The following is a 14,092-nucleotide window of genomic DNA, read 5'->3' as shown; positions in this document are numbered from 1 at the left end:
TCCAAAACCTGAACTTTATGACAGCTCATGTGGCAACAAGGTGGTCATTTCTGCTTTGTTTTTTTTTTACATTTACCACTATTTTTTATTGAAGATTTCAAGCTAGATCGCCTTTGTCAAATACATTTGATTTTTAGCAGAATTACATAGTAAGAGCTGTCCTAATTATGTGTTTATTATACATAACCTGTTGAAGTAACAAATGCAGTAACTTGGATAAGCAGTGTTCAAATGCTCCATTTTGGTAGAAATATTGCACTGTATATTCTGTTACAATTAAAAGTCCTGCATTTAAAGTACTTAAGTTAATACATTTAAGTATCATCTGTAAAAACGTATTTACATAAATCAAGGTAAAAGTACTTAATGTAGAAGAATGTCCCTTGTGACACTTGTGATATATTCAGTCATTTAATTATTACTCATGAATTAAATAAAAGCAGTATAAAACCATTGTTGCTGGTTTGGGTGGAGATCAATTGTTAGGTTTGTAAAAATGCTGATAATTTTCAGAAATTATGTCACAGAGGCCAAAGAGATTTTTTCACAATGCTAGTGTCTCAAAATTATTTAGGAAACATTATAATCTTAAATGCAATGAAGAAACAGAATACATCGTTAATGGAACCACAAAATGCTGTTACATGATAAATAACTTTAAAGATTAGTAAAATAGTTGCCAATTAATGTTGATAAACCAGCTTGAGGACTTATTTCAACAATACTATAAGAACTGTTGGTTTGTTTAATCATTAGAAAACTGTTTTTTAACTTTTGGGTTCATTTTCAAATTTTCTATTGACTTCAATGACTTACATGTTTGAAGTTTAGTTCTACAATTAAATAAAGTATGATTAAGATGCATCACGTTGTAGTCTCTTTCCAGTCATGTTTATAAATTAATCTCAAATTCATCTGGTCTCGGATGACACATCAGAGCCATGGAACACTATATAATCTAATCTTTCAATTTAGTGTTAATTATCTACACACACTAGCCTGGGTGCCAGCCGAACTTAGCCCCGCCCATAAAAGTTTTGGTCGGGAAGTTCGGTCTGGCTCTGCTCAGTTGGGAAATCATTATGCCCGACCAAGAATCGGTCGACCCAATCAGATTGCCAGGGCGGGCTTTATACGATGATGGACAGATGATCAACAGGGACATTATCGACTACGTCACTAAAGAGCTGAACATGGCTGCCGCTGGAGAGCTAGGGTGTGTAGATTCTGCCATTGAGTCTGTTCTACAGGATCTCCACATTACATTCATTTTGAAAGACGAACAGAGGAACGCGATAAAGGCTTTTATCGATAGAAAATATGTTTTTGCCGTCCTTCCTACAACAAATGTGTGTGTTGCTTAATCTACGTCACATACTACGTTGCTCTGATTGGTTGTAGGTCTATCCAATTGAGCGAAGAGGCATTTTTTCTCCTGGTTCGGTTGAAACACACCCCATACTCAAATCTCTATTGAGCGGTATCAGACTCACATTCTGACTAGAATCGTGAGTATGACGTAGTCAGGCTATACACACACAGCATCGGCTCTGAAACCAAACTCCTGGAGAGGGGCTGGACTCTGTCATACTCTAGAGTTGCATATGGAGAGAGGCGTTGGGCAGGTGTGGAGATATTCATAAGGCACTGTCTGAGCACCTCCGTGTTGGAGTTCTCCCCTGTAAGAGAGAAGGTGGGCTAACAGTGGCTGTGAGTTGCAGGAAGGAAGGTTCGGACTGTTGTTTTTGCATATACAACCAAACAGCAGCTCAGATTACCTGGCCTTCTTTGAGTCACTGGGTGGCATCCTGGATGGGGGATTCCATTGTTCTTCTGCGGGACTTCAAAGCCCATGCTGGCAATGATGGAGTGACCTGCGAGGCGTGATTAGGAGTTAAGGCCTCCCTGATCTGAATCCGAGTGGTGTATTATTTTTGGATTTCAATTCAATTAAATTAATTTCTATTTATATAGCGCAAAATACAACAAATGTCATCTCAAGGCACTTAAATAATAAAGTCCAATTCAAGCCAATTGGAATTCAATTAATTGTTATCATAATTATTTATAAAATAATCCAATTCGTTCATATAGAGCCAATTCAAAAACAATTTCCTAGCTAAGGAAACAAACAGATTGCACCAAAACTTGTCTTCAGTCCAATCTCCCGTCCTGAGCATGCCTGAGGCGACTGTGGAGAGAAACGACTCCCTTTTATCAGGAAGAAACCTCTGGCAGAACCAGACTCAGGAAGGGTGGCCATCCGCCTCCACCAGCTGGGGTTTGAGAAGACAGAAAGGGGGGGGGGGCACTGTAACACCATTCAAATGATACCTGTTGGAACAGGGAAACACGAGTTAAAGGGGCACTAGGTAGCATTTTCACCTAAAATTATAGCCTTCAGGAGTTTAACAAAGGTTAAACAAGTCAATAGTAAGCGAATGAAGCCTGTCTCGCTCCCAACAGGGGTCTGTATGCTGAAAATCCCATATGTAACTTCGGCAGGAGCGACCCGCTTCTGAAGTGTCGTGATGCGCGAGAAGAGTCGTTTGTGTTTACGGCACTTAGCTAGGTACTGTATGCTAGCTGTAGTTGTAGGCTATGTGTTCGCTTGTGTTGAAGAGCCAACACCAAGCGTTTCATATTCTGCCTTTCACAGACTGAATATGAAACGTTCGATGTTGGCACTTCCCATCTTTGTGAAATTTCTCCAAGCGTGATCTTGTTCATCTACCATAGTGACCTGCGTTTTAGATCGCAAAGAGTCAGGTGATGACGGTGCTCTAATTCCTCCTGAGTTCGAGACGTAGCCTAGCTTCAGAAATACACGGACTGACCTGATTAGAATAAGAATAGCGTTTTGATCCGAACAAGAATTGTTATCTACAAATGAAAATTGATTAATTTGTGATTGTAATCGGAATAGTGTAGAGCTAGTCTGCGTTTATTGCGGCGTGTGTTGGTAGTGCTTGCGTGCATCTGTCTAAGATGTAACTTTTGTAAGTGTCTGCTAATACAAAGGAATCACTCCACGAATACACCATGATGAGGGAAGAATCCCATTCAAGATCAGCAACAGTCCATCCATACATCCATACATCCATTATCTGCCGCTTGTCCGGGGATCGGGTCGCGGGGGCAGCAGCCTGAGCAGAGAAACCCAGACGAGCTGTCCCCGGCCACTTCCTCCAGCAACAGGATTATAGCATATTATCTTGAGTTCTCTCTTCAGAAAATCTCTGATTATAGTATCTTACGTGGGCAGTCTACACTTGTAAATCAGATTACCTAACTGCACTGACTAAATAACACAACGGCAGCATTCGCCATGATGTTTAGTTAGTGGGTGTGTACAGGTGGGCATTTTTACGACAGTGTAGAATTTCAGTTTGACCAATAGAGATCGCTATACTGCCGCTAAACTACCTTGTATCCCTTTAATGACCACAATTATGTTACATGTACATAATATCATTTGAAAAAAGTAAAGGTAAGTGAGGAGCTTAACTATGGGATGTTTCAGGATCACCTGAGCAATCCCTAACTATAAGCTTTATAAAAAAGGAAAGTTTTAAGCCTGGCCTTAAAAGGTAAAAGGTGTCTGCTTCCCGGACATTTACTGGCAGCTTATTCCACAAGAGAGGGGCCTGATAACTGAAGGCTCTGCCTCCCATTCTACTTTTAGAAACTCTGGGAACCTCAAGTAAACCTGCAGTTTGGGAACGAAGTGCTCTGTTAGGAAAATATCTTATAATGAGATCTTTAAGATATGATGGAGCTCGGTCATTAAGAGCTTTATATGTGAGGAGAAGAATCTTAAATTCTATTCTGAATTTAACAGGGAGCCAATGAAGAGAAGCTAAAACTGGAGAAATATGATCTCTCCTGTTAGTTCTCATCAGAACTCTGGCTGCAGCATTTTGGATCAACTGAAGGCTTTTCAGAGAATATGTGGGACAGCCCAATAATAAAGAATTACAGTAGTCCAATCCTGAAGTAACAAATGCATGGACTAGTTTTTCTGCATCACTCTGAGACAAGATGTTCCTGATTTTAACAATATTACGAAGGTGAAAGAAGGCAGTCCTAGAAACCTGTTTTATATGCGAGTCAAATGATAAGTTCTGGTCAAAAATAACTCCAAGGTTCCTCACTGTAGAACTAGAAGCCAAGGAAATACCATCTAGAGTAACTATATAGCTAGACAATTTCTCCCTGAAACACTCAGGTCCAAAGATAACGACTTCAGTTTTGTCTGAATTTAGAAGCAGACAGTTCTGAGTCATCCAGGTCTTTATGTCTTTAAGACATGCTTGTAATCTGACCAACCTATTGGTTTCATCTGGTTTTATAGATAAGTACAACTGGGTATCATCAGCATAGCAATGAAAATTTATGAGGCTAAGAGGAGATCATTGGTAACTTTCACTAGTGCTGTTTCAAATCCAATATGGAAGTGTCAATTAATGGGAAAACCTCCTTGAACAGTCTGGTTGGGATTGGGTCTAAAACACAAGTTGATGGTTTAGAAGAGACTATTGCTGTTGTTAGATCAGAGAGATCAACTGGACAGAAGCCGTCTAATTACAAATCAGGTTCTAAAGATACTTCTAAAGCTGCTGTACTTGATGATACATCACTGATAATAGTGGGAAGGACTCCATCAATCTTCTCTCTGATAGAAACAATTTTATTGATAAAGAAGCTCATGAAATCATCACTGCTGAGAGTTAAAGGAATAACTGGCTCAGCAGAGCTCGGACTCTTAGACAGACTGGCTACAGTGCTGAAAAGAAACCTGGGATTGTTCTTATTCTCTTCTATCAATGATGAATAATAAGCAGTTCTAGCTTTACGAAGGGCTTTCTTATACGTTATTAAACTATCTTTCCAGACTAACTGAGACTCTTCTAAATTAGAGGAACGCCACTGTTTCTCCAGCTTTCTTGCAGTCTGCTTTAAAGCACGAAGCTGTGAATTATACCAAGGAGCCAACCTCTTCTGACTGATTACCTTCCTTTTCAGAGGGGCAACATTGTCCAGTGCTGTACGCATTGAAACTATAGTGCTGTCAACAAGAGAGTCAAAGAAAAGGATGATGGAATTAATTCTTTAAATCTGGTTACAGCTTCCTCTGATAGACACCTTCTATATGTAAATTTCTTCTCAGAAACTGTATAGTCAGGTAGTGTAAACTCAAAGGTTATAAAAAAAATGGTCAGATAAGACAGGGTTATGAGGGAACACTGTTAACTGTTCACTCTCAATGCCATAAGTCAGCACAAGATCGGGTGTGATTAAGGCAGTGAGTCGCTCTGTGAACACTCTGAGAAAATCCAATAGAGTCCAATATAGAATTAAAGTTCATATTCAGGCTGTCAGTTTCAACATCTACATGAATATTAAAGTCACCCACTACAATGACTTTATTTGTACTCAGCACTAACTGGGATAAAAACTGAGAATTCAGACAGAAACTCAGAATAAGGGCCAGGTGGACGATACACAACAACAAACACAAGAGGTTTCTGGGATTTCCACTTTGCGTGGGAAAAACTGAGAATCAGATATTCAAAAGAGCTCAAACTAATCTTGGGTCTGGGACTGATGAGCAACCCTGATCTGAAAATAGCTGCTACTCCTCCTCCTCTGCCTGTGGTTCGAGGAACGTGAACATTTAAACAGTCACAGGGAGTTGATTCATTAATGCTAACATGATCCTCCTGCTGCAGCCAGGTTTCTGTAAGACAAAATATATCAATATGATGATCACAAATCAACTCATTCACTAACAGAGACTTGGAAAGGAGAGATCTGATATTCAGCAAACCACATTTAATAGTTTGATGTTTTTGTTCAGTTAAAATTTTTGTTTTTGCACAAGAGGATTTGCTCCTTTTGTGTTAATTGATTGGGTGGGTAGCAGCAGGTGGGAAGCTGCAGAGAAGTGTGTAAGACTACAACTCTGCATCCTGGTCTGAACCCTGGTCTGGATTTCTGTTCTAGTCATGGATTACAAACACCATGTTCAAGCATAAGGTAGTTGATAAGTAGTTTGCCTTGAAGTAGTATGCCTTGAAGCTTAGACCAAAAGTCTATGATCGACTTTGTAGTCATGTCATCAGACCAGCAGCCATATGTCTTGGACACTCGAGAGAGTGCTTGTTGTGGCGGTAACCGGAGGACCCAGTGGTACCTCACCTGCAACAGCTAACAGGTGGCTAAAAGGGCTGGAGCATTGGTGGTTGCTGAAACTAAAACTCTGGTGTGGGAGGAATTTGGGGAGACTATGGAAAAGGGCTTTTGGTTGGCCGAAAGGATGTTCTGGCAAAACATTTGACGACTCAGAAACTGCTCATCTGAACTGAGGAGTGTGGGGAGTTATCTGGTCCCTGCATAACCAAGCCAGAGCTGTGTTTGCATTCTTGGTACTAGGTCGATCTTGTTGACAGTGTGTGTTGGATTCCGCTAGGGCTGCCCCTTGTCACCAATCCTGTTTGTGATTTTCATGGACAGGATCTCAAGGTGTAGTCGTGGAGTGGAGGGTGTCTGGTTTGGGAACCTCGGGGTCACATCTATGCTTTTTTGCGGATGATGTGGTTCCAATGGCTTCTTTAAGTCGAGACCTTCACCACGCACTGGAGTGGTTAACAGCTGAGTGTGAAGTGGCTGTGACGAAAGCCAGCTCTTTCAAATCTGAGGCCATGGTTCTCAACCGGAATAAGGTGGAATGTTCTCTCCAGGTTGGGGATGAGTTCCTGCCTCAGGTGGAGGAGTTTAAATATCTGGGTATCTTCTTCATTAGTGATGTTAGGTTGGAGTGAGAGATGGGCAGATGGATTGGGGCTTCATCAGCTGTAATGAGGGTGCTGCTCTGGTCTATTGTGCTAAAGCGGGAGCTGAGAATGCAAAGCTTTCAATTTACTCATTCCTCTTTATTCCAACCCTCAGCTATGGTCACAAGATCTGAGTAGTGACAGAAAGAATGAGATTGCAGACAGAAGCGACTGAAATGGGTTTCCTTCAGAGAGTAGCTGGGCGAAGCCTTAGAGATAGGGTGAGGAGCTTGGCCTCCTCTGTGGTTCGGGAATCAGGATAGGATGCCTTCTGGTTGCCTCCCTTTGGAGGTTTTTTGGGCATGTCCTATTAGGGTGAGGCCCCGGGGCAGACCCAGAACTCGCTGGAGGGATAATATATCCCTTCTGGCCTGGGAACGCCTTGGGATCCCCCTGAAGGAGTTGGAGAGTGCAGTTGGGAGAGGGGATGTCTGGGTTTCTCTCCTGAACTTTTTGCCATCCGGGACCAAACCTCGAATAAAACAGAAATCCAAAGAGTTGGATCATGTTCCAACGTTAAGTGAGAAGACAATTGTCTTAGAGAAAGGCAGATTCAATTTTGTCACAACAATATATGATACCCAGTACCACTTCCAGATAATGTTTTGTTAATGTTTTTGCCAACGGTCCTTTCTGACATATCCAGCAGTTGTGGACAGTATTGATAATATGTCATCTGTGTGCCCCTAATCAAGTCCAAAAGTCATTATATCTTAGTTCTAGTTTTGACAAATGCTCCATTATGTTCATTGGAAAGTCTCTAACTTGTCTGCTTTTATGCTGCTGTACTTGTAGTGTAGTGTAGTAGTAGTGGTCATGTTCAGACATTTAACTGAAAACAGGTGCATGCTGCTGCTGGAGAGAAGCTTAATGGGAATGGCGTTAGTGACAGAGTAATACCATACATGTATCCAGTCATTTTGTACCTGAGCACATACCAATATTTCTTACACCATCTTTAAATCAAACTTTAAAGCAGAGATTTTGTAGAAAATAGAAACTTTGTGCAAGTCTGTACATTAAGTTTGGTCCCAAATGTATTTGCACGTGTTTATCAGTTTGTGTGAGTGAACATGTAAAAATCCTACATGCAAAACTGGCCAGTCCACACCCTAACATATTCAAACAACCCTTGTGGGATGGGTTGATCTTGAAAGAAAGCCCTGTGGGTCGAGGAAGTCACATTTTACAGTTTCAAGCTATCAGTATTAAGAAATGTGAACTGTTGTTGTTTGTTCCAAAAATGGTTTTAGTCATCTACTCTTTGATAGGGACCTTTGGCCCTGATTTGAATTGTATAGAAAAGACTCAAAGGCTACAGCTATAAAGACAAGATGACTTAAATTATGCTCCCTTACATCAGAATGTCATCAGACACATACACCTGCCTGTATCTTTTATACATTTACAGCATATACTTTTAAATTAATTGTTTTTTCTCTCAACAGTTTTTTCTCTCAACTCAATAATGCAGTCCAGTTTGTACAACCATACAAAGCTAAAAAAACTAGTGAGTCTTAGTGAAGTCTTAGTCTTAGTGGAAGCCCATTTTCTGCACTATAGCCACATTAGAATATGTATCAGTTTAGTACAAAACCTGTAAAGCCCTGTCAAAAAAATAAATAAAAGGAATCCCCACTCTTGGAGGGTGTTCAAGCATGTTTCACTTTGTAAAATTGAGATCATTAATACAAAACAATTTTCTGAACATTGTGGCTTTACTAAACATAACTAATGGCATTTTTCCATTTGTAAAGCATTTATTTCCTCAACCATTGCCTTTACAGCCAATAGGAAATATTAAAAAGTATGGCTAATAGAAGAAAAAAATAATAAATTTGTTAAATTCAATTCTACTCCCATACTTCATCCATGTCACCAAACACACCTTTGTTGCTGGGAGGACACAGGTTGGATCCAGTTTTGCCATGAACTTCCTAAATCCTGCGTCCTCCACTTTGCTGAATGGCTGGGTGTCTTTGACAGTCAGACTCCAAGGCCTCATCCAGCTCCTTCTTTCTGGTCACTGGGAGGAAAAAAAAACCACGTTTTTTAGATATAGAATTAGTTCTGTGTTCCATGCTCAAAAATGTCTCAGCATGGATGAGGTGTTATTGTTGTACCCCAATTCTCTAGCACACAACAAACCCATCAACTTGGATTAAAAGAAAAGACTGTAAAAAAAATATAGTACATTACTTATCAAACATAAAACACATTTCTGAAAGCGTACTTACTTTATTGGGAGAGATTAAAATTTTCACACACAGGGGAATTTCTCATAGGCTCCATCAAAGTAAGCTGCAGTATAACAAAATGCACCTCTATGTCACACACAAACCAACAAATTGCCAACCAATGAAGCGTGAGCGGATCCATTATATATATATATATGTATGTATATATATATATATATATATATATACTACTATACTATTATATATGTGCTCTATATATATATATATACCTTTAGAAGTATCTTTCGAACCTGATTTGTTAGACGGCTTCTGCCCAGTTGATCTCTCTGAGCTCACGAGCTTAAGAAAGGTTTTATATAAAAAAATTGTCAGATCTTTTTGTCATAGATTTGTGCTATTGTTGGACACTTAATTTACATGGTTTAACATCATCAGATTTTTTATTCTGGTAAAAGGGCTGAAGGGAACAACGAAAGGCTGAATGAACATCACAATCAGAGAAGATTATTGGTCCATCTTCACTAACAGAACTCACTGTAAGAACTCATAGGTTATTGAGCAAAAGTCAGTGGATGCTTAGAGGGTGACTGTCTGACACCAGGACTTTATTTTATGTTAAACCTTTTCACCACATACAACTGTAAGTTATCATGTGCTTTAAACTTGTTTGCCTTGCTATGTGCCTGTGCCAACTCCATTTGCTGAATAAGATGCTGGGATACAACTGAAAGCTCTTTTTCATTCGTGACTGGACTTTTGAAAGTAGCATTATGTTGACTTTGTGTTATGTTGACCTATTTTTTAAATTACATTGCTGAATGTCATGCCACAGATCCACTCTGATGAGTTCATCCTAAACATCAGAGTATAATGTCTTCCCTTCTCGGTCCTCCCAGGTAATACAGGTTCTGGGTCTGTGGGCAATCCTGGTCACATCAAGTTCAGGTTTAGTGTAGTACCACTTATTGAGCAGCTGGTCCATCTGCTCCTGCTTTGTTATCCCATGAAGTCTCTCTTCTTCATCCTCACACTCCTCTTTGATTTTGCTGATGAAGGGTGGATGTGGAAGGCGAAGTATGGTATCCTCCCTTATGTCCTCAAAGAACTGGACTACACATTTCCGGGCAAAGTCACGAGCATGTAGAACGCAAGTTTCATCAAACAGCTTCTGCTCCACATCAAGGTAGTTGCTCCAGTACCGTGTCTGCAGGAAGGTGGCGTGATCATCAAAGCAGGGCTTGATGAGGCGTCCCAGTGCTCCTATAACAATCAGCAACAAGAGAATGGACCAGCCAACTGCCTAGAGAGGGCGAGGAAACCAAAAAAAAGAAAGCTCACAAAATCTATGTTGTGAAATGACTGTGACAAGCTTACAAAAAGCCATCTGTCAGTTCACCAATTGTTCTCCCGTGTGTGCAGGGTGTGTCCAAATATCTAACAAAGGCCTTATCATCAGTATGACAATAATTCTCTAAGGAATGATCCTAACACTATAGTTTCAGCCTCCTGTATATGTTTTATTTTACTTTAAGACCTTCCTCAATGATTAAAGGAAAATTTTATCACGTATTTTCATTGGCTGGATATTGAATCTATCACGTATGGAAACTTTGCAGCTCAGATGGTTTTCAGTCACAGTGAGACGGACCTAGCTCAGATTTCAAATGTCCACAAAATGAATCCCTAAGATCAACCACCACAGCTATTTTTTACTTCTCTGAATGCTTATTTACCGTGATACAATGCAAAAATGATCAAATGTATGTAATGAATAATAAAACTGATTAAAAGTTGTCATAAAAAATTATCTTTGTAAGATTGAATAGGAAGTGATTGAGAGAGCCTACCTGTGAATAGCAGCGAACATAGCGGGAGACTGCTTTGCGGAAAGAGCTGTTCCTGAAAATAATATCCTCCTTACATGGCACTTTGGCCATGATTCTGATCACATCCAAACCTGTGTTGTTAGGCATGCCTAAGGAAACATATCAGATGTACATAACACAAACTAACAATGTACAACAGCAAAAACTATGAAAAACTCAATGGATGTTTCATGCGTTACAGATACCTGAGAAAAGTCTAGGGTCTACACTCAGGCTGAAAGCACAGATAAAGATTTTCCCATCCAACAACGTGACCAGGATCCACACCATTGGTGCAAGTAGGGCCCTCTGGAGCATGGCTGAAAATAGGTATCTGCAGAAAGATCATTTTTTTTACTTTAAACCTCATATTTTCTGCAGCCCAACTCTTGCATTACCCCTTTAACCATATACAGTCTCCTGCTACAAAATGTAGGATGGCCACGTTGTAGCATAATAGTAATAATAGCCAAGCTGTAGCTTAAGCTGTGTTTTCTGTGTTAGCCTAGGTTAGCATGGAGACTAATAGCTGGTGGGAATACTGTCCTGTCTCAGTTCAAACATACAGCAGAAATATCTATAGATCATATACTGGCATGTTTGTTAAATTCTTACGCACACCAAGTAAATAGAAAAAGTTTCAACCTTGAGCTATTTAATGACATCCCTTGCATTTATGCAATTCCTCAAGCTTTTGTGCATGTTGACAGATGAAGGCCTGTGAACACAGGTTTTCCTCTGTGTTATCTGTTCTGTGATGAGAAAGGAAGCTGCAACAGGAGTTACTTCTTCCTACTAATACTCTGATAGTATAAAGCTGATGAAGCTGTTCTATAGTCACTGGTGCTGACATTTTCAATTCATTGTGTGCTGAAATGTAACAGTAAAAACACTCTGTGCGTTCCATAGACAGGATATATATTACTCACTTGACAATTGCAGGATTTTTGGATCTGTTCCCAATGGGTCTCATCCACTCATCCATCATGACACCTGTATGTCGGTTTACTAGGACCCCCAAGAAGAACAATATGATGGGTGGTACAATCATGACGCCCAGAGAGTACAGTTTGTTGTACTGTGGAAGGCATGGGCAGTTAAAGTCAAAACTGGTGTAGAGCTTGACACTGACTAGAGCAAGGATGATACAGATTCCATTGGAGATGGACTCAGAATTGGACTGGAAGTACTGGAGGACTAACTTTAGACGCTCCATAACTCACACAAAGTATAAGTAGTGGGAGAAAGAACAGCAAAGGGCTCTGGTTGCTGAATAGAGCAAAACAGAAATAGGTCAAGTTGTAATTTTTAGTTTGAAAATGAGACGTAGAGATGTGTTGTAAAAATGTGCTTAACAGTTCACTTACCTGGCAGTATGAGCTAAAACGTGTAAATTAAAGTCATAAATCCGCAATTTAGCAGTCTCAGCAAACCACTTGAGCGTGTGTGTGGAGATAGTACCTTCAAAGTGTATTCAGGAAAGCTCCAGAGAGAGTATGAGAAAGCATGAACACACCTCAGCAGGTGACATAGCTGTGTGGACACACCCTGCCACACTGTTAAAGGTGTACTCACAAAGGTTTAAGCAGAGAAAAATAGATATGGCAGTTGACCCCTGCAAAGGATGTACCATGATTGGGCCTTTGGTTGCTCTGATAGAACAGACTAGTTTATTTTTATTAATGTAAGATAAGAATTATTTTAGAAAACATCTTATTCTAAGTACATTAAAGAGCATCTGAGGTAATGTGGTCAATGTCAAAATGTATATTGCGTCTACTTTCACTCGCCCATGTTCTTTCAAGCCTAACTGTCACAGGCAAAGCAAAAAGTAAGCAATGGACTTGGGCATCTTGGTTAAATTGAAGGTATGAAAAGTCTATAGTCTGGAAATTCCAGTTGAAATAGAAAGGGGAGAACCTGCAGCTAGTTTGTTTTTTGAATAAGTCTATGGAAATAATTGTTTTTATCCAGTTCACTTTTTAAAGAAGATTTAATCTGTTAAAATCACAGTTTTCCATGTTTAATTCAATCTATAGGAATCTCTCTCACTCTCCCACTTGTAGTGTTACCATAATAGTTCTTATGGTTTCATAATGTTCTAAAGCAGTCCTAATGATCAGCAACTGGGCTGGAAATTGCTTTTTAATGTTGTACTGTAAAAGATCTCTATGGATTTAACTGTGGACTGGCTGGTCTGAGACCAGACAGCCAAACCAGGTGTAAACACTCCATTTAAAAAATAGCAAAGCACAATCAAATGTCCTGAAGACGTTACGGTTATTCTTTATTGTTTTAGAGATCCTTTCAACATGGCTTTTAAACTTAGCTGACAGCCTAAAATCATACTTAAATATTTTTTCTCTGCTACCTGTTTAACTTGATTGCCTTAAAGAAAATAGCATTCACGGATTCAGATGGCTTTTTTAAATAAAGAAACACTGTTTGCTTAATGTTTTGTGTTCAACAGGAGGCACCTAAGCTTATAGTTAGGGATGGCTCAGGTAATCCTGAAACATCCCATAGTTAAGCTGCTATAGGCCCAGACTGCTGGGGGGCCTCATCTGTCACACCTTTCCTCACTTTACTCTTTTTCCCTCTTTAATTTCTCAAATGATATTATATACTTGTGACATTATTGTGGTCATTAACTCGTGTTACCCTGTTCCAACAGGTATCCTTTGAATGGTGTTACAGTGGTTTCCCCCCCCCCTCTTTTCTGTCTTCTCAAACCCCAGCTGGTGGAGGCAGATGGCCACCCTTCTGAGTCTGGTTCTGCCAGAGGTTTCTTCCTGTTAAAATGAATGAATTGGATTATTTTGTAAATAATTATGATTACAATGAATTGAATTCCAATTGGCTTGAATTTGACTTTATTATTTAAGTGCCTTGAGATTTGTTGTATTTGGCACTATAAATAAAAATGAATTTAATTCAATTAAATCAAACCTAACACCGTTGCATTCCAACCTGTATTTAAATGGGGAAGTTTTAGCATTTTTGTAATGAATTTTTATAGAGTAGTCCAAATTAATTGAAGTGAAAGAGAAAAAAATCCTACACTTAAAAAGAAAACACGAATAGTAACTTCATCTCTATATTACCATTCTACTCAGTGTCCTTAAGATTTAAATTATTGAGGAATGTTGCCATTACTACATTTTGCAGGTCATACTGAAAAAAAACCCCACCA

General features: G+C 39.5%; 1 protein-coding gene across 1 annotated transcript; it reads right to left on the bottom strand.

Annotated features, from left to right (window-relative positions):
• Positions 1-9,887: 9,887 nt before the first annotated feature.
• Positions 9,888-12,115, bottom strand: calhm3 (calcium homeostasis modulator 3). Its single transcript, XM_075485924.1, has 4 exons — positions 11,829-12,115; positions 11,106-11,233; positions 10,882-11,009; positions 9,888-10,334 (listed from the first exon to the last, which is right to left on the bottom strand). Exons 1-4 carry the CDS (start codon positions 12,113-12,115, stop codon positions 9,888-9,890), a joined length of 990 nt encoding a protein of 329 aa, XP_075342039.1.
• Between the last annotated feature and the right edge of the window lie 1,977 nt (positions 12,116-14,092).

This window comes from Odontesthes bonariensis, chromosome 2, assembly GCF_027942865.1.
Source record: "Odontesthes bonariensis isolate fOdoBon6 chromosome 2, fOdoBon6.hap1, whole genome shotgun sequence".
Lineage (NCBI taxonomy): Eukaryota > Metazoa > Chordata > Actinopteri > Atheriniformes > Atherinopsidae > Odontesthes > Odontesthes bonariensis.
This window is presented reverse-complemented; position numbering and strand designations above follow the sequence as displayed.